This window comes from Orycteropus afer, unplaced genomic scaffold (assembly GCF_000298275.1).
Source record: "Orycteropus afer afer isolate SDZICR_OR568_19922 unplaced genomic scaffold, OryAfe1.0 scaffold00051, whole genome shotgun sequence".
NCBI classification, from domain to species: domain Eukaryota; kingdom Metazoa; phylum Chordata; class Mammalia; order Tubulidentata; family Orycteropodidae; genus Orycteropus; species Orycteropus afer.
The window spans coordinates 6,880,431-6,901,408 of NW_006921638.1; the positions used below are offsets into that span (position 1 = coordinate 6,880,431).

The window sequence follows — 20,978 nt, forward strand, 5'->3', positions numbered from 1 at the left end:
ATTTTTTGTGGGCACATGTTAGTCTTGATCATCTTGGCTCAGGGTCTTCATTACAGTTACTGCTAAGGAGGACCTAGGCTTCCTCATGCTAATAGAGCCTCTGGGAGTCCCTGAGTTCCTAACACATTAAGCCCAACTCTTACCCTTAAAAAAGAATATGATGGACAGATGTAATCTCTGTCCTCAAGGAATTTATAATCTAGTCATGCATACTACTGGCATTGGTTATAAATCCAGCATCTCATGAACTACTATTGCCAGATTTTTGGTCAGTTGATAAATGGTAAGATGGATCCTAAATTCTGTCTATAAAGACTAATGATGAAAAAATATATATTTATGGACAAAGGATTTGAATACACATTTCACCAAAGAAGATATAAAAAACCAAACCAGTTACTATTGAGTCAATTTCAAGTCATGGTGACCCCATGTGTGTCAGAGTAGCTATGCTCCATAGGGTTTTCAATGGCTGACTTTTCACCAGATCTTTCTTCTGAGGTGCCTCTGGGTGGATTTAAAATATCAATCTTTCTGTTAGTAGCCTAGCTTATTAACTGCACCACCTAAGGACTCCTAAAAAAGGTATACAAATGGGTAATATACCCATGAAAAAAGGTATTACTTCATTAGACATTAGTAAAATGCAAATGAAAACCACAAGGAGATAACACTTCATGCTCACTAAAATGGCTATGATCAGAAAAGTGGAAAACAATAAATATTGGTGAGGATGTTGAGAAACTGGACTCCTCATTCATTGCCAATAGAATTGTAAAATGGTGTAGCTGAGGAAAAGAGTTTGGTGATTGTGGCAGTTAAGTTTGTGTGTCAACGTGGTTGGCCTGGTTGAGTGGCTGGGCAGCTGGATGTAGTATTCTCCATGATGAGACTGGTAATCAACTCCATGGTGGAATCTACCGTGAGCAGCTGTGTAGGTGCCTTAGGGATGTGGTCTGCTTCCTGTATATAAGGAGAAGCCTTGGGGAACGGTCTCTAGTTGTGACACGCTTCAACCCTGCATGTTGTGTCCTTGTTCAGCAGCCTGCTGACCTTGAGACATTCAATAGACTTGAAGTAATGGCCTGTCATGTGGTTTGGCAACATCAAGACTGTGCCTTTTTACTTGTCAACTTTGGGCTTGTCAGCCTCAGCAGCTAGCAGCTGAGTGAAGAAAAGCCCCTAGCTTCAGGGGGCTGGGAGCAGGAGGCAGAGTTGAAGTCCAAGGTTGAGGGGTCTTCACCCAGCTCCTAGAGCCTGGCACTTTGAACTCAGACTTAAAGCCTCCAAACTGTAAGAGAATAAACTCCTGTTTCTGCAAGCCATCCCATTTGGGATATATTCTTGTCAGAGTGGCACTAGGTAACCAAAACAGTGATTCTTCAAAAAGTTAAACAGAATTACCATTTAATGTAGCAATTCCACTCCTGGGTGTATAGAACCAGAAGACTTGAAAGCAGGGACACCAACAGATACTTGTACATCAATGCTCACTGCACCATTATTCACTACGGCCAAAACACGGAAATAGCTTAAATGTCCATCAACAGATGAATGTTTAAACAAAATATGGATTATGAATATAATGGAATATTATTCAGGTTGAAAGAGGAATGAAGTTCTGGTATATACTGTGACATGGAAGAACCTTGAAAACGTTATGCTGAGTGAAATAATTCAGACACAAAAGGACAAATATTGAATGATCCCACTTACATAAAATATCTAGAATAGGCAAACACATAGAGACCAAAGTTTATTAATTGTTACAGCTTGGAGTACACTGAGTTTCTTTTAAGGGTGATGAAAAAAATCAGAAACGGATAATGGTGATGATTACACACCAGTAAAATGAACCTGGTGAATGTAATTAATACTGGACTGTATTAATTAATACTGTAATACTGGACTGTAAACATAAAAATGATTGAAATGGCAAATACTTTGTTATATATATTCTACCACAGTACAATGAAATACTGTATTGAAAATGACAATCTACAACTCTCTTTCTAGATTATTGATTACAAAAGTTTCAAGAATAATTTAATTTTGTACAGCATAGAAAGTGTCTAAAATTACTAATTCAATATGGTAGTTTTTAGCAGCACTTCGGTACAAGAAACGGTTCTCCAGTTCCCCAGGCTCAAAGAGTAGGCAAAACCACCTTTTCATATCGGACCCTAACATCTTGGATAATTAGGGTGCTTAGACAATCACTTGGCGGGAAAAGAATAAATAGAGACCAAATTCACGCAGTCTGATTCTATTTAGTGTATGAACTGAGATCAAACTTTCGTGCCTTGTGGGACTTGAAGTCCAGATGGAAGAAGTGCTCAAGGGCTATGGAAGCAGGGAAGCCATCAATCCGTGTATGTCTGAGCAGTAAGGACTACAACTCCCTACTAACGTCGGAAGGCCGCGCTGTAATGACGGACAACCAACCATGCCTGAGCAGGGCAAGCCCCGCCCCCGAACTCGGAGGACAGCCTCCACCAATGGCAGAGCTCTCAGAGCAGAGCCTACGGGTTAGGTTGTGAAACCCAGGCCCAGAGCGGGGAGGAACCCAGGGGGTTCAGAAGGACCTCCGCTGCTGGGTGGGTTCGGGCGTTTGGCGCGCCCTTCACTGAAGCGGCGGTGGCCGGGCTGGGCGCCGGGAGTGGGAAGCGACGGCGCGGCTGGAAAATGCCGGTGCATTCCCGGGGGGATAAAAAGGAGACGAACCATCACGATGAGATGGAGGTGGACTACGCTGAAAACGAGGGGAGCAGCTCCGAGGATGAGGACACGGAGAGCTCGTCGGTCTCCGAGGATGGAGATAGCTCAGGTGTGCGACTGAGTGGGGCTGGCCTGAGTCCCCTCGCCGGGCGCGCGACAGGCCGCTCTCCGCACGCGGGGCAGCTGCGTCCTGGTGGAGAGCGGGGCGGGGAGAAAAGAAAGGGGCGGAGATTGGCTCCCGGCTTTCGGTGGCTTCGGGACAGGTCGTGGGGCGCTCCCCGGTCCTAGGCGTGTCCTTGACGCGGGTCGGGGCGGAGCGCGGGCCTGGGCTAGCCTTGTTCGGGATGCGATTCTGTTCTACTACCGCGTGGACCCGCCCTTAGGACCTCCCGGCTGCGTTCTGGGCCTGGGGAGAGAGGTGGGGCACGCCCCACTGCTTGTCTGGAAGACCCAGGAAATGTTTCTCTTCCCAGACCACCGACTTCTTATGTTTTCACTTTTGCAACGCTTACTTCTCAACGTGGGTGGGTGTCGGAGCCGAGGGTAGGTTTGTACCCGTCCTTGGCTGGCTTAGAATTTATTAACCTCAGCTTCCAAGTTAGTCTATCAGTCAGCATTGACATCAGTTCTCTTTTGGGGGCTGACTTGGGAGCTGTCCTGTTTACAGCATCTCTCTGAATGAACTTTTAAGCCTGAGAGGAAGGCACAACTTCGGGGTGGTTTTTGGATTTTCAGGAGAAGATTACACTTGTATTTATAAATTAACTGATTTTTGACAGCTTTCAATTTTTCCAATGATTTTCTTTTCTCCTACCTTTTAAATATTGGATTATTTTAGCTCCCTACCCTCTTCCGCGGAGTATGGGGGAATGGGGGAGAGATTAACACCGCAAATCAGTTTTGCAAATTTTTAGGAATGATAATGCAATGGAATTCATAATTACCGGGATTCTTTTCCTTCTGTTCATGTAATGGAGATGAGAGTCATTTCTTTGGGTTTGATTTTGGCCATGAAAGGCAGGGTACAGGTTGAGGACAGTCTGTTATCACCCTTAAATATCCTATTTTCTCTTTCAAAGCAAATTTTCGTGGGATAATGCAGTTTTAATCAATAAATCAACTATCAATAAGTAAATATTTATGAGTGACTTCTTTGTGTATCCCAAGCACTACCCAATGTGAGGGTATATACATAGTTCTGTTCTGATCTTGAAAACCCACAACCCATTGCCATCAAAATTGATTTTGACTCATAGCAACCCTTTGGGGTTTCCAAGGCTGTAAATCTTCATGGATGCAGACTGCCACATCTTTGGTCTCCTTGAATCAGTTAAAAAGCTGTCATAAGTCACCACTTGATTAAAGTACTAAGTGAATGCTTAACTGAATGATGCTGTAGGAATTCAGAGTCAGAGAAGTCTTTTCAGAATAGGATGGTTAGCAAAAACTCCTTGAAGAAGATGGGATTATTTTAATTACCTTGAAGAATGGGTAGAATTTGGATTATAGTGGCAATGGTTAGATGTTTCTTTAGGGGGAGAAGTATAAGAAAAAGTACAAAGGCTAAATTTTAAGGCTTATTTAAAGGAGTAAGGAAAACAGTTTGGTTGGGAGAAAGATTTGAGCTATGATGGAGAAAGAAAGGAAAAGATATGAAAGAGTAAAAAAAAAAAAAAGCGTAAAACAGGATCAATGAATGCAAGTTTAGGAGTGAAGAGGTGAAGAGAGAAACCCTGATGTAAGAAATAGAAAAAGTGAAAGATTTGAGATAAAGATGTATTAAAATAGTACAGTATTTAAGACAGGTTGCATTTGAAGTGATGGTGGTATATTTAAGTAACAATGTCCAACTGATAGATGTTGTTGTTGTTATGTGCTGTCGAGTCAGACCCGACTCATAGTGACCCCTCCTTGGGTTTCCGAGGTAGTATCACTATGGAAGTAGATTGCCCCATCTTCCTTCTGAGGAGTGGCTGGTGGATTTGAACCGCCAGCCTCTGGTTAGCAGTCAAGTGCCTTAGCCACTATGCTACCAGAGCTCCCAACTGATAGATAGAAATGTCCAATTGGAGCCTGCCTGGGATAGGAAGAATAACTTGAAAGTCACCTGCCTACCTGTGGAAGTAAGTGGGGATCATAGAGGAAGAAAATCACAAGTTCTTCTTTAAACTCTTAAGTGAATGCATTTCCTTATTTGTACAATATTTTATCTTCAAGTAGTCTTTGCTTTTTTGATGGGAGTTAAGACTTCACCAAATTACATGTTTGTTAAGATGCTACTCTCTACAAGTTTTATGTTGATTTTTGTGAGTTTTAGCTGGTTGCTATGCCATTCCAGAAAGTAATGGACAACTTACTTTGTGAAGAATATAATAATAATTTGACCAAAAAGTCTAAAGTTTTTTAAGTGTAAAGAAATTATTTAAATAATTTTTGTGGTTTCATCTGTAAAGCATCTCTGTCTTGCCATATATTTTGTGTGATAACATTCCCTTGTTTCATTCTTCTCAAACCTTGGTATTGAGCAGGTCCTAAGACTATAGAAAAGTATCTGTTAACCAGAGACTTTGAAGAGTGAGTTATTCTGGGGAATCAAGTTTTAAATTGCCAGAGATTAAGGTATTAAGAACCAGAAATGTAATTTTATTTTAGATAAATTGAAAAAATGAATCATCTATTCTCTCACGTATGAAAAACAACTGAACATAATTTAACTCTAATAGTGACCTTTATGTGATGAAAAGCAAGATACAGATCATTTTGTGCTTCAGCTATTTAGATACAGATCATTTTGTGCTTTAGTCATTTTGACATGTGGAATATATGTGATGTGAAAATAGAAGATGTGGACTATAGGAAAGACCTAATAATAATAAGCAATAGTATTCCTTAAAATATTCGCTTGTTTTTCTTCTCATTTGCCTCCTTCTCACTGACTGACAATAATTTTGGGGAGAGAGAACAATGAGAGAATGAATCGAAGACCAAGATATCCTAAACATAATGAGATTAGAGTTGTTTTTTTTTTTACTGTGATTGGCATGACAAACCAGTCATGACAGCAGCTCTGAAATAAGAATTCCAAAAATGTTTTTGAGCCATGTTAACCTTTAAATGATGCAATCATTTTGACTCTTTAGTTCTGCTGAATGGTTGGAAACAAACCAAAAGTGAGCTAATTAAAGTCATTGCTTGTAGCCAGTTCTTCAAAATGAGTAAAAATAAATAGGTCTAGTAGTGGCTTAGTGCCTAAGGCATTTGAGTGCTAACCAGGAGGCTGGTGGTTCAAACCCACCAGCTACTCCTTGGAAGGAAGATTGGCCAATCTACTTCCGTAGTGATATCACCTCGGAAAGCCAAGGAGGGGTCACTATGAGCCGGATGCGTCTCTCGACAGCAGTGAGTGAGTGGTACATACATGCAATGGAATACTACTTAGTTAGAAATGAAATCCTGATATATACTATAACACAATGAACCTTGAAAAAGTTACGTTTTATGTAATAAGCCAACTACAAAAGGACAAATACTGTATGATCTCACTTATAAGAAATAAGAATAGGCAAATGTATAGAGAACAAAGTTTGTTAGTAGTTTCCAGGGAGGGAGGAAGCAGGAAGGAGAGGCATTGTTTAGGAAACAGTGAGTTTCTGTTTATGGTGATGGGAAATTTGGCAACGATTATTGGTGGTGGTGGTACAACATGATTAATATAATTGATATCACTAAATTGTATCCTAAGAATGTTAAAATGGAAAATATTCTATTATATTTTTATAACACTAAAAACAGGTCTAGAGACTGCTACCATTTTAATTCTCATCTGTTTTTTAGGTAAATCAATAATGGAAATGATTTTAGATAAGTATTTATCTATTTTCTTTTAGGGAGCTCTGGTGGCATAGTGCCTAAGGCATTTGACTGCTAACCAGAAGGCTGGCAGTTCAAACCCACCAGCCACTCCTCAGAAGAAAGGTTGGGCAATCTACTTCTGTAGTGATACTACCTCGGAAATCCAAGGAGGGGTTGCTATGAGTCAGATCGGACTCGATGGCATGTGTATTTGCTTTTAAGGCTTGATATAGGCCTTGCATATCCAACTTCATATTACAGTTTTTTTCAACTATCTTAATTAAAATTCAGATATATTTGAAAATGTAAAGTTTTATCTTTGGTATTTGCTTTTTTATTCACAGAAATGGACGATGAAGACTGTGAAAGAAGAAGAATGGAATGTTTAGATGAAATGTCCAATCTTGAAAAACAGTTTACCGATCTCAAAGATCAGTAAGTAGTGGCTTCAGAAGGTCATTGCCATGGAACCTCAATCATATCACATGTATACTAGCACAAGAGCAATCACATTAGGTTTGTGCTGTTTTCCCTTTTGTATTTTATGGGACTGATCTGCAGGAGGCTTCAGTAATTGTCTGCTAAAGATCTCATTAACTAAACTGAGGGATTTAAGGTAGAGTGTTTTTAGGGTGGGGGATATAATATGATTTTTGGTGGGTGTTATTGATTAAAATCTTTTTGCTGGATTGTTATACCCTTGGCTCTAATCTGCTTCTTTCATTCCTTTGTTAAATAATTGGATAAAATTTTAAGAATATAATAGAATATTTCTCAAAGATCCTAACTCTAGAAAAATGACTTTTGTGTGTGTTTTACATTGGATAGTTCATATAGTGACATGTTTTCACATGCATTTTTAGTTTGCTTCTTGCAGCAATTTTGTGAGTTTGCTGCAAGAAATCTCTACTTTACCTGTGAGAAAATTGATGCTTAGAGAATATCTGAGTTATTTAGTGTTGCTGTAACAGAAATACCATACATGAGTGGCTTTAACAAACAGATTTATTTTCTAACAATTTAGGAGGCTAGAATTCTGAATTCAGGGTTCTGGCTCTAGGGGAAGACTTTCTTTCTTGGTCAGCTCTGGAGAAGGTCCTCATGTCTCCTGAGCTTTTGCTCCTGGGCAGTCTTTATGTGGCTTGGCATCTCTCCATCCCCGTATCTGCTTCTTTTGCTTTCCTATTTAATTTCTTTCATATCTTAAAAGAGGTTGACGTAAAACATTCCCTATACTTATTAACATAACAGACAAAACCCATTCCAAAATGGAATTATAACTACAGGCATAGAACATAGGATTTACAACTTACATTTGTGGGGAACACACTTTAGTCCATAACAATATCTTAAATGAGAGATTTCACTTTGGAATTTGCTGGCATGGTTATATCTGTATGTATGTATGTGGGCGCGTGCGCGCGCGTGTGTGTGTGTGTATATATACATATATATATATGTATAGGAGCTCTGGCAGCATAGTGGCTAAGACACTTGCCTGCTAACCAGACGGCTGGCGGTTCAAACCCACCAGCCACTCCTCGGAAGGAAGGTTGGGCAATCTACTTCCGTAGTGATACTGCCTCGGAAACCCAAGGAGGGGTCGCTATGAGTCGGGGCCGACTCGACGGCACATAACAACAACAACAACATATATATATATATATATATATATATATATATATGGCTTCATATTAAAATCCTGTCTTTGAGTTGATTCCAACTCCTAGCAACCCCATAGGACAGAGTAGAACTGCCCCATAGACTTTCCAAGGCTGTAAATCTTTACAGAGATAGACTGCTTCATCTTTCTTCTGTGGAATGGCTGGTGGGTTCAAACCACTGAACTTTTTTAGTTAGCAGCCAAATGCTTTAACCACTGTGCCACCAGCGTGCCATTAGCTACATATTATGTGAATGAAAGAAGCTTCTGAAAATATAGAACCTGAGTTCTTCAGAATTTTGCTGCTTACTCTTTTTCTTCTACTTCTTCTAGAGAGAGGCTCAAAGAAGAGATGGAACTCATTAAACATATCAGGAATTGCCAGGGATATAGTTCAGACTAAAATGGGGCAGATTTGTTTATCATGAAGCCACATGCCATATCTGGTCTTAACTTTGGTTGGTATTAGAGATGAATGTGTAGATGTTTGATGCTAGTGTAGTAAATTAACATAAGACATCCACAATAGATAATGAGCCCAAATTATAAAAATTTGGTTTTAAAACATGGTATAATTATCTTACTCTAAAGATTCCCATTTACTAATTTTAAATTAAACCAAATAATGGATGCCCAAAGAATCCATTATTTGGACAGTGTGGAGAGTTCATCCAGGCTCATTATGGAAAAGTGGAAGCAAGCTTATATTTTTGCATTTTAGCACAGGTAATTCTGAATCTCATGCTGCTAAAGGGGCAGGAAGGCCACATCTTCTAACCTCTAACCCCACAAGAGGAAGACAAAATCACCATCAATAGCCCAAGGCCTATTCCTGTGAGACCAGACATGGTACCTCCCTCTAGCCCTTTCCTCAACCCTGACACCAACTGTTCCTCCTGCAGTACCTACCACCTTTCCATTGGGCTCGATAATTTGCTGCAGTAGCCACACAGAACTCACAGATTATGGGGTTTATTAGAGAAGTACCAGGCTATAATTCAAGTTCAGGAACAATGTTCAGTCTCTCTCAGCTTGCTGTCTCTCAGCCAATAGTCTCTCTCACTCTCTCTCCCAGCAATGCATGTCTCTCGGTGTCTCTTAGTAGTGCGCGTCTCTTGGTGTCTCTTTCTCAGCAGTGTGTATCTCTTAGGAGTGCGTTTCTCTCAGTAGCACGTCCTTCTCAGCCAGCAGTCAGAGAGACTTCTGCCTCCTTTTGAGCCTGGCACAGTGGCCAAACTAGCCAATCATAGCATCAGAATTCTAAGCACCTGAGAGAAAGTGAATTTCCCAGAACTTTGCTTTGTGCCACTCTCAACAGAGAATACCCCAGGTGGATAACTTTAATAATCAGGAGCTCCTCAGTTGCTCACAGCGAATTCTACCATGGAGTTTACAAAGATTTATGGCTAGAAAAGCCATGCCAGGTAATTTACTACACCGCAGGCCACCCCCTGGCTTTTCTAGCCATCATCCCTTTTATGCTTCAAAAATTCACATCCCCTTCACCATCAATTTAAGAATAACCACACCCATGAAAGCATGTAAGCCAGCCACTTCACGCCTTTATCTCCCCCTATTTTTAGATAGCCAGTTTCTAATTTGTCCATCCCTATCAAACCAGTACTGTGAGGAGACAAGCATGGTCCTTTCTCTCTGAAGAATCTTCTGTTCTGCTTGAAACTTTGGGCATATGCATCCATAAACAAGCAAAGTCCAGCCCGGCGCAAGCCGTCATATTGCAGCAACTTAACACCAGCTCAGTGTCAAACACCTTCCTCTTCGTTTGGTCGGTTGTGGTCAGCTCAGCCCTAGCCATCCCAGCTAGGTCATGGGTACCAGCTGCCAAGTTTGGGAGTAACACTCTTCCCTTCACTTCAGACCAGCCAGCACCTTCTCTCACATCCTCAGTCCTCAGGGACTGTTTCAATGCCTGTAGGCTCACAATTCCTTGCATTTCAGACCAGTCAGCCCTTCTCATCCCTAGCCTCCGTGGCCTAGGTCAAAGAGTACCAAATTCAGCCTGTTTCTTCTTTGCTGCACTTCCCCCATTTCCACTCAGGTGGTCACAAGCAAGCAGACAAGCCTACTGCTCACTGGCTTCCTTTAACTTTTAGTCCTAGAAAGGGTTTCTCTCATGGACCTTGACTTTCCTGCCTTGATGCACCCAAAGCCTAAATGCTTGCTCAAAATTAAAAAAACCAGTCATTTTTTTGTTCTCTTCAGGTTCTTTCTTCAAATGCAAATCTTCTGTTCCTTCAGTAGTACTGCGTGGGGCTTAGGTTTTCCACCTAAACTCCTAGTACTCTCTACACACAGAGCTTAAAACAAAAGCCTGTTTCTGCTGGGCAAATTCTGTTTCCCCTTTTAAACATATCCAATCAAGTATGAGGAGCTCTGGTAGCGTAGTGCCAAAGGCACTTGACTGCTAACCAGAAGGCTGGCGCTTCAAACCCACCAGCCACTCTTCGGAAGGAAGATGGGGCAATCTATTTCTGTAGTAATACTGCCTCAGAAACCCAAGGAGGGGTCACTATGAGTCGGGTCCAACTTGACGGCACATAACAACAACAACAAGTATGAGCTGATGGCGGACTTACATGCTCTCTGTTATCCACACCCCATTATCATTTCTAATGTACAAATAGGTAAGAGAACATTCAATACCCGTAGTACATTCAGATAAACACATAATTCTTTTTAAGACATTCCAGGTTCATCTCTTCACCTTGATTACTGTTCTGTTCTATGCATATGGCCTTGGGCATTTGGCTGGGTGTAACCAAAAGCTCTAACCTCTGAATCAATTACCTCCTTTAATAGGTAACACCAACCTAATAATCCAAAATTTCACTTCCTAGGCCCCTTCCCTCTTTCTTTTACAAAATCCCATGCTTCTATGAGTCTGGAGCCACTGCAACAATTCTCACCACTTCTGACACCAGCTGCTAAAGGGGAAGGGAGGCCACGTCTTCTGACCTCTAACCCCACAAGAGAAAGACAGAATCACCATCAATAGCCCAAGGCCTATTCCTGTGAGGCCAGACTGTAGCCCTTTCCTCACCCCTGACACCAACTGTTCTCCCGCAGCACCCACCACCTTTCTGCTGGGTTTGATAATTCGCTGCAGTGGCCACATAGAACTCACAGATTATGGGGTTTATTAGGGAAGCACCAGGCTATAATTCAAGTTCAGGAACAACACTCAGTCTCTCTCAGCCCACTATCTCTCAGCCAACAACCTTTCTCAGTCTCCCTCCCAGTAGTGCATGTCTCTCGGTGTCTCTTTCTCAGCAGTGTGTGTCTCTCAGGAGCATGTTTCTCTCAGCAGCATGCCTTTTGAGCCTGGCAGAGTGACCAAACTAGCCAATCATAACATCAGAATTCTGAGCACCTGAGAGAGAGTGAACTTCCCAGAACATTTCTTTGTGCCACTCTCAACAGAAATAGCCCAGGTGGATAACTTTAATAATCAGGAGTTCCTTAGTTGTTCACAGCAAATTCCACAACGGAGTTTACAAAGATTTATGGCTAGAAAAGCCATACCAGGAAGTTTACTACACTGCACATGCAGTTAATTCAGATTTGACTGTTGGGATTTAAAGTAAATTTTATGGTTATCCAAGAAATGATAATTAACGTAAAGCTCCAGTAAACCACTGTAAGCCACCTATGACATAGGAGAACTCTGTAATTAGTCGTCAATCATATGTCAACTTTGTTCATTGTGGGGATGCCAGGTGTCTTGATTTTTGCTTTCTCATGGCTCATTATGACCACTAGTCAGTTCTTCCTACCAGCTTTATTCATCTCTAAGAGTATTAAAAAAAAGACCTATACCACTACTTAGTAAGATTCTTTCTCAAGGAATGGGTTTTCAGAAAAAAATTAATCTTGCCCCAGGTTTATAGTCATCTTATTTTTTTCCTTTTGCCTAAATTGCTTTGTTATTTTTATCCTGTTGTACTTTGTTTCTCTGCAAGCTGTCTCAAATCCTGTTTGGAAGGGGCAGGAAATAGAATAATAATAATGTAATTATCCTACTTCTCCCATTCTAGCACAACAGAGCACAATAGCACACCCTCCATAAGGCAGAAAACTCACCATTTGCAGTTTGTATAGTGGTGGAAGGTGAGTTCTTCTGCCTCCTTAAAAATATGTAGGAATTTATACCACCCAAGTTTCCATTCATTTTAACAGTTAACATCCAACAAACATTATTTGAGCATCCATAAGGTGAATAGTATTGTGGTCATTACTGAGGGAGGGACTTATGATCTTTGCTTTTCATGAATTTATAATTAAATCTCAAGGTTGTAGAAATTATACTGATTTTGAGGATTCTGTTCTATTAAATAAGGAGCACTGGTGGTACAGTGGCTAAGCACTTGGCTGCTAACTGAAAAGCCGGCCATTCAAACCCACTAGCCTCTCTATGGGAGAGAGATATGGCAGTCTGCTTCTGAAAGGATTCCAAAATCCAAATCCAAATCCACTGCCATCATGATGATTCTGACTCATAGCAACCCTTTAGGACATAGTAGAACTGCACCATAGGGTAGCCAAGGCTGTAAATCTTTATGGTAGCAGACTGCTTCATTTGTCTCCCGTGGGACCGCTGGTGGGTTTGAACCGCTGACCTTTTTAGTTAACAGCCAAATGCTTTAACCATTATGCCACCAGTGCTCTTTTCTATAAAGATTATAGCCTTGGAAACTCTCTGGGGCCATTGTATTCTGTCTTAGAGGGTTGCTATGAGTCAGAATCAACTCAATGGTTATAGATTTTTTTTTTTAATTCTTTTAAACATAGTTGAATATTACCAATTCATTCACAAATGGGGAGAACTTACCTACATTTTGAATAAATTTGATGTTTTTTAGGTACAGTCATTGTTGTATCAAATTTTTTACATTTCATTTAAAGTAGGGTTATAATTTCAAAAAGATACAAGTATCATGCTGTAGTTTTCTGACTTTACACATTTGTTTATCATTTTATCTTGATGTTTAGAAAAATTTAACCCACACATGATAATGCATTATTTTGGCAGTTAATTTAGATAATTATTTCTCTTATTGTTTAAAGGGAAAAAAAGGATATTTGTTGTATTAACACTCAAATTTACTTAACTCCTAAAGAATCATCATATAAATCTCTGTACAATTACAATAATCAAGACAAAAATATAGCTGGTAGGTTAATAAAATATGAATGAGATTAAGAAGAGATAATGTATAGAGAAGATAAGTAGTTATGGTGGGATTTTAAAGTAATACCTTAATTTTTGCTTTGTTTAGGCTTTATAAAGAACGATTAAGTCAGGTGGATGCAAAACTACAAGAAGTCATAGCTGGAAAGGCACCAGAATATTTAGAGCCACTGGCAACTTTACAAGAAAACATGCAAATCCGTACAAAGGTAGCAGGTAGGAAAGTGAAACATCTTTTCCATGTACTGGGATATGAACTCTTGGAAATATATAAAAGGTGTTTGTGAAGTAAATGTTATTGATGAGATTACAAATATATATACATTGATCAGAATATTTCACTGTCAGTCAACCCACAGTTGCTTATTAAATACCTCTTGCTTTTCTCTACTGCTGTCGGATATCAAAAAGAAGCCCTCCTCACTTATGTGAAACATCTAGAATAGGTAAATACAGAGAGATCAAAGTGGTAACTAATAAAGTGGTTACCAGAGATGGTAGGGAGGGGGAAAAAGAGGAGTCATTGTGTAGGGGGCACTGAATTTCTACTAATGGTGATGGAATAATTTGGAAATAGATAGTTGTGATGGTTGTACAATACGGTGAGTATAATCATTGCCACTGAACATACATGTACAAGTGTTGATTTGACAAGTATTTTGTTATATGTATTTTTAACCACAATAAAAAAAAAAAGAAAACCTCTCAAGTTGCTCACAGTGTTGCTCAGAAGAAGATACTTCTACATGTGGAACAATTAGAAACTACATACTCTTTCCTTAGAGTTACTGTTACCATCAAAATTTAATTCCCTATTAGGTAAATTTATAAAGTAAATGAAATAATCTTAATTTAAGTACTCTTGGTAATTTTTTCATCTATAAGAGTGATAAAGATTTTTTTAATTACAATACTTTTAAATGTTTTATCAAAATATTATAGATGACAGAATTAGCTCAGGGCTTTGAACCAGTTCATTCTGATTTGACCCCCTGCTGATAATTTGCATTTCCACTCCAGATATACTGAATAAGAATCTACAGTTTAACAAGATGCCCGGATGGTACTTGTAGATCTTATGTAGACATAGGAATCCCTTGGACCTGGATTTGATCCACGCTCAGTATCATGTACCAGCATTCATAACCAAGGAATCACTTACTATTTTTCATAGTCAGACTGTTAACTTTAATGATTAAAGATGCTGATTTTCTATTTTGATACATTAATTGATCCTTATCTGTCTGTTAAGTAATACTTAAGACAATAATGTCTTCAGTAACTAAACCCACCTTAATCCAAATGTTATTCTTGTGCTTAATAAGTATGTGATACTTAATCTGCTATCTTTGCATATTGGCTTACTATATATACCCCAAAAGTAAAAATGTTCTTTATTTTCTTTGATATTCTTTTTAATTTAATGATTGTTCAGGAAATATTACTTGAATACATTATTCAATTTTCAACTTTTGAGTTTTTGGCTTTACAGAGTAATATGTATGAGTGTGTTGATGGCATAGCTCTAGATATCCTGAGAGAATTACATTTCTAGGGCCAATGATAGCAGAGTTTAGTAGATATAGCTAGAACTCTTTGCCATTTTATGGTGGCACATTTGCATGGCCATATTACCTATTACTACTGCCTGGCTATCACTAAAGTTAAGCTCTCTTGGGCCTCCATTTCTCTAGGTAAAGCCCTGTCAGGAGCACTCCTGACTTTATAAACTTTGTTATATCGGGTTATATATTTAATCCACTGTGAGCTCTGGCTCTGAAGAGAAATAGAAGTTTAAAAATAGTGGTTTGATGGGATGTAGTGCTAGTTGCTGCTTTGTGGCTGATGAATCCCACAGTTTGTTTTTATAGGAAGAACATTTTCATTTTGATCATTGTCTCTCAAACATTTAGGAGTATTCTTTAGAGGAATGGGATAAGAACTAAAATTAGCTGTATAATTTCTTTCTAGTTCTTAAATTCTTGATTTTCTAAGTCTTCTTTGAAATATATTTGAAATGAGCCTTTTTACATTTAGTGTTTAAAGATAGAGTCACTTGTCAATTTCTTCTTTCTTCATCTCATAAAATAGGGTGAGGACAGAATTCTTGTAGGGAAGTGATAATGAAACCTCTTATTGCTAACATAATCAGAGTCATTGTGTTTGGTTGCAGGAATCTATAGAGAGCTCTGCTTAGAATCTGTAAAGAACAAATATGAATGTGAAATTCAAGCTTCTCGTCAGCATTGTGAGGTACTGACATTTTGCTTAACTTTTAAGCTAATTTCATCACTTCAAACCTTTTTTGAGTGCAGTAGTTAAAAAAGAATAAATTAAGTGAAACAAAATGAAGTAGTACTTCAGCTTATATTTGTATGTGATTTTATTATTATTTTTTAAAAATACAGTTGTACTGGGAGCTGTAGTAGAAATAGGACACAGAAAGAAAAAGAACTAAGTGATGGAATTTTAGAGTTTTCACAACTCTTACTTTAAAAAGACTGTAAAGATTATGTCATCTGACATCACTGATAATATTATAATTAGTATAATATAGAAGTTAAGACTCAAAAAGTGTATATCCAGTGGTGCAGTTAAATAAAATGTTGGGCTATAAAATTAATTTCTGACTCTGCCTATTTCCATATCTTAAGGCAAAAACTCTCTATTTATAGGAAAAAATAACCGTATTTCTCTATGTTCTGTTTATTTTAGATAGTGTTTATAAAACAATGCTAATTTTGTAGCTAACTTTTCATATTAACTTGGACAAGATCATAAATATATTGGTAGAAATAACAAGACAAGTTTTATAATTATTCTTTTTTTCTAAAACAAAGTTAACTTTAATAATAATATATTTTTAACTCAATATATCCAAAATACTATCACTTCAACATGAAATCAATTGAAAAAGTATTGTTATTACTTGCTGTTGAGTTGATTCCAACTCATGGTGACTCCATGTATACAGACAAGGTTGAAACTTTTGTAAGCAGATTGCCAGGCCTGTCTCCCAAATGCTTCTGGGTGGCTTTGAATAGTCAACTTTTAACTAATCGTCCAGTGCTTATCCAGTTTGTGTCATCCAGGGACTCCAAAAAAAGTATTGTTGTTAGGTGCTGTCGAGTTGGTTCTGACTCAGAGTGACCCCATGTACAACAAACACTACTTGGCCTTGTACCACCCTCACGGTCACTGCCACATTTGAGCCCACTCTTGGAGCTACTGTGTCAATCCATCTCATTGAGGGTCTTCCTCTTTTTTTTGCTGACCCTCTGCTTTACCAAGCATAATGTCCTTCTCTAAGGACTGACCCCTCCTGATAACATGTCCAAAGTATGTGAAACAAAATCTTGCCTTCCTCACTTCTAAGGAGCATTCTGGCTGTATTTCTTACAAGATGGATCTGTTCATTCTTCCGGCAGTTAATGGTATATTCAGTATTCTTTGCCAACACCATAATTCGAAGCCATCAGTTGTTCTTTAGTCTTCCTTATTCATCGTCTAGCTTTTGCGTGCATATGAGGCAATTGAAAGTACCATGGCTTGTGTCAGGTGCACCTTAGTTCTCAAAGTGACTTCTTTGCTATTTAACCCTTTTTTCTTTCTTTCTATTTATTTATTTAATTTTTGCATTGTTCCCTTTCCTCCCCTCCCACCCTTGGTAACCAACAAAGAAAGTTTCCTTCCATATATAAACCTTTCCTTTACTTTTTACAATAATTAACTAATATAATGTTTGTCCTTCTGTGATTGACTTATTTCACTCAGCATAGTATCCAAGTTCATCAACATTATGCTGTGTTTCGCAGATTCTACATTATTCTTGATGTTGCATAGTATTCCATTATGTGTATGTACCGTAGTTTGGTTATCCATTCTTCTGTTGATGGGCACATAGGTTGTTTCCATTTTTTTGCTATTGTAAATAGTACTGTGATGAACATAGGTATCCATATATCTGTTCTTGTGCTGGCTCTCACTTCTTTAGGATTTATACCTAGTAATGAGATTGCTGGATCAAATGGCATTTTTAATTCCAACTTTTTAAGGAATCGCCATATTGCTTTCCACAGTTGTAACATTTTACAGTCCCACCAGCAGTATATGAGAGTTCCAAATCTCCACATCCTTGCCAGCATTTGTTATTTTCTGTCTTGTTGAACATTGTTATTATTGCTGGGGCCAGGTGGTATCTCATTGTTGTTTTGATTTGCATCTCTCTAATGGCTAATGATCGTGAACATTTCTTCATGTGTTTGTTGGCCGCATGAATATCCTCCTTGGTGAAGTGTCTGTTCATGTCTTCTGCCCATTTTTTAATTGGATTATTTGTCTTTTTGTTGTTGAGGTGTTGGGGTTTTCTATAAATTCTAGAGATAAGTCCCTTGTCAGATATGTCATTGCTGAATATTTTTTTCCCAATCTGTAGGTTCTCTTTTGACTCTTTTGGAGAAGTCTTTTGAAGCACATAAAAATTTAATTTTGAGAAGGTCACATTCATCTGCTGTTTGTGCATTTTGGATTATGCTTGATGTCTATTTATGCCAATATATTAGGACCCCTAAATTTGCCCCTAGTTTTTCCTTGAGGAACTCTATAGTTTTAGGTTTCACATTTAAGTCTTCGATTCATCTGGAGTTCATTTTTGTGTATGGTGTGAGGTACAGATCTTGTTTGATTTTTCTGCAAATGGATATCCAGTTTTGCCAGCACCATTTATTAAACAAACATTCTCTTCCCTATTGAATGGATTTCAGCCCTTTGTCAAGGATCAGCTGACCATAGGTCGATGGATCTATTTCTGGGTTCTCAATTCAATTGCATTGGTATGTGTGTCTGTCATTATACCAATACCAGGCAGTTTTGACTACAGTGGGTTTATAGTAGGTTTTGAGATCCAGCAATGTGAGACCTCCAACTTTGTTCTTCTTCTTCAGCAGTGCTTTGCTTATCCGAGGTCTCTTTCCTTTCCATGTAAAGTTAGTGATTGGTTTTTCCACATCCTTAAAAAATGTTAAAGGGATCTGGATTGGGATTGCATTGAATGTATAGATTGCTTTGGGTAGAATTGACATTTTCACAAATTTAATCTTCCTATTCATGAGCAGGGATGTTCTTCCATTTATGTAGATCTCTTACGGTTTCTTGAAGTAGTTTTTTATAGTTTTCTTTGTACAGGTCTTTTGTGTCCTTGGTAAGATTTATTCCCAAGTATTTTATTTTTTTGGTAGTTATTGTAAATGGTATTGATTTTCTTATTTCCTTTTCAGCAATCTCTTTGCTGGTGTAGAGGAATCCAACTGATTTTGGATGTTGATCATATATCCTGCCACTATGCTAAATCTCTCAATTAGTTTCAGTAGTTTTTTTGCTGAGTTTCTTGGGTTTTCTAGGTATAGGGTCATATTATCAGCAAATAGGGATAGTTTGACTTCTTCCTTACCAATTCGGATGCCTTTGATTTCTCTTTCTTGCCTTATTGCCCTGGCTAGGACTTCCAGTACAATGTTGAATAGAAGTGGTGATAGACGGTATCTTTGTCTGATTTTTGTTCGCAAGGGGAATGGTTTCAGTCTCTCTCCAATGAGAATAATGTTGGCTATTGGTTTTGCATATATGCCCTTTATTACTCCTGGGAAGGAAGGTTGAGCAATCTACTTCCATAGTGATACTGCCTCGGAAATCCAAGGAGGGGTCGCCATGAGTCAGGTCTGACTCAACAGCACATAATAACAACAACAACAACAATGACAACAAACAACATGTTGAGGAATTTTCCTTCTATTCCTATTTTGGTGAGAGTTTTCATTAGGAATGGGTGTTGGGTTTTATCAAATGCCTTTTCTGGATCGATTGATAGATTATGTGGTTCTTTTCCTTTGTTTTATTTATGTGATGGATGATGTTGATTGTTTTTCTAATGTTGACCCATCCTTGCATACCTGGTATGAACACTACTTGGTCATAATAGGTTATTTTTTTGATATGTTGTTGGAGTATATTGACTAGAATTTTGTTGAACATTTTTGCATCTGTATTCATGAGGGATATTGAAGTGTAGTTTTCCTTTTTAGTGATATTTTTGCCTGGTTTTAGTATCATAGTTAAGCTTGCTTCATGAAATGAATTTGGGAGGATCCCATCCTTTTTTATGTTCTGGAATAGTTTCAGTAGGATTGATATCGGTTCTTCTCTGAATGTTCGGTAGAATTCTCCAGTGAAACAGTCTGGGCCAGGGTTTTTTTTTTTTTTTTAATTTTATTGTGCTTTGGGTGCAAATTTACAAAGCAAATTTATTTTACATTCAACAGTTCATGCACATTTGATTTCATGCCCAGATCACCATCTGCGACCATTAAAAAACACTTCTTCCCTTTCTTCCCTATGCCCCTCTTAACTTTAGATTTCTGTCTGTCCAGCTTTTCCTCTATGTGAATGCTGCCACTCTGGTGCCTCAAGGCTGATCAGTCTAAGAGGTGCAGCTCCCTAGAGTAGGTGAGTGCATTGGCGTGGGGTAGGTGTTCTGCATGTAGGTCTTTCTACTCTTGGGCTGAGAGCCAGTCCGTGGGAGTGAGTCCAAATCCAGGCCCTAAACATAACCCGAGGCCATAGTCTTAGGAGTTCCACCAGACTATGTGACCAGTAACTGTGGTCACTTTTGTGTTTCTGAATTTTGTTCCACATTTTCCTCCCACTCTATCCAGGATCTCCAGTTTTGATACCTTTCCAAGAGGTTGGCATCAAAAGCTGGGTACCATCTATTTCTTCTGGTCTTGGAGTCATGAAGGCTGAGGTCCTTATGGTCCATCTTGTCCTTGGACTAATTGTTTTCAGATGCCTTTGATTTTCTTTGATTCAAATGACAGGAGACCAATAGTTGCATCTTAGATGGCCGCTTGAAAGCTTTTAAGACCCTAGTCTATACGCACCAAAGTAGGTTGTAGAACAAGAGTTTTATGTACTGTGTTGTGCCAGTTAAGCATGATGTTCCCCAAGACTATGGTCACCAGGACTTTTTTTTTTTGTTGGTAATTTTTTTATGACCTGTTCAATTTCTTCTTTTGTTATGGGTCTTTTTTTCAAATTTTCCACCTTAGTCTTTGTTAGTTTAGGTAAATAGTATGTTTCTAGAAATCTGTCCATTTCTTCTAGATTTTCAAATTTGTTGGAGTATAGTTCTTCATAAACCAAAAATAACCAAACTCACTGCCGTTGAATGTCTTCCAACTCATAGAGACCCCTCCTTGGGTTTCTGAGACAGTATCTCTGTAGAAGTAGATTGCCCAGTCTTCCTTCTGAGGAGTGGCTGGTGGGTTTGAACCACCAGCCTTCTGGTTAGTAGTCGGATGCCTTAGGCACTATACCACCAGAGCTCCTGTAGTTCTTCATAGTATCCTGATATTATCCTTTTAATTTCTGTTGGTTATGTTGTGACGTCACCCAGTTTGTTTCTTATTTGTGTTATTTGTATTCTCTCCCTGTTTTTCTTTGCTAAGTTTGCCAGTGGCTTGTCCATTTTATTAGTCTTTT

General features: G+C 38.7%; 1 protein-coding gene across 1 annotated transcript in view; it reads left to right on the top strand.

The window, feature by feature from the left end:
- The first annotated feature begins 2,685 nt into the window (after positions 1 to 2,685).
- Positions 2,686 to 20,978, top strand: part of BRMS1L (BRMS1 like transcriptional repressor) — a 55,634-nt gene continuing 37,341 nt past the window's right edge. The window contains exons 1-4 of the mRNA XM_007938558.2: positions 2,686 to 2,827; positions 6,915 to 7,005; positions 13,531 to 13,658; positions 15,616 to 15,695. Of these exons, the coding sequence (XP_007936749.1) occupies positions 2,686 to 2,827; positions 6,915 to 7,005; positions 13,531 to 13,658; positions 15,616 to 15,695 (441 nt within the window). The remainder of the gene's footprint in view (positions 2,828 to 6,914; positions 7,006 to 13,530; positions 13,659 to 15,615; positions 15,696 to 20,978) is intronic.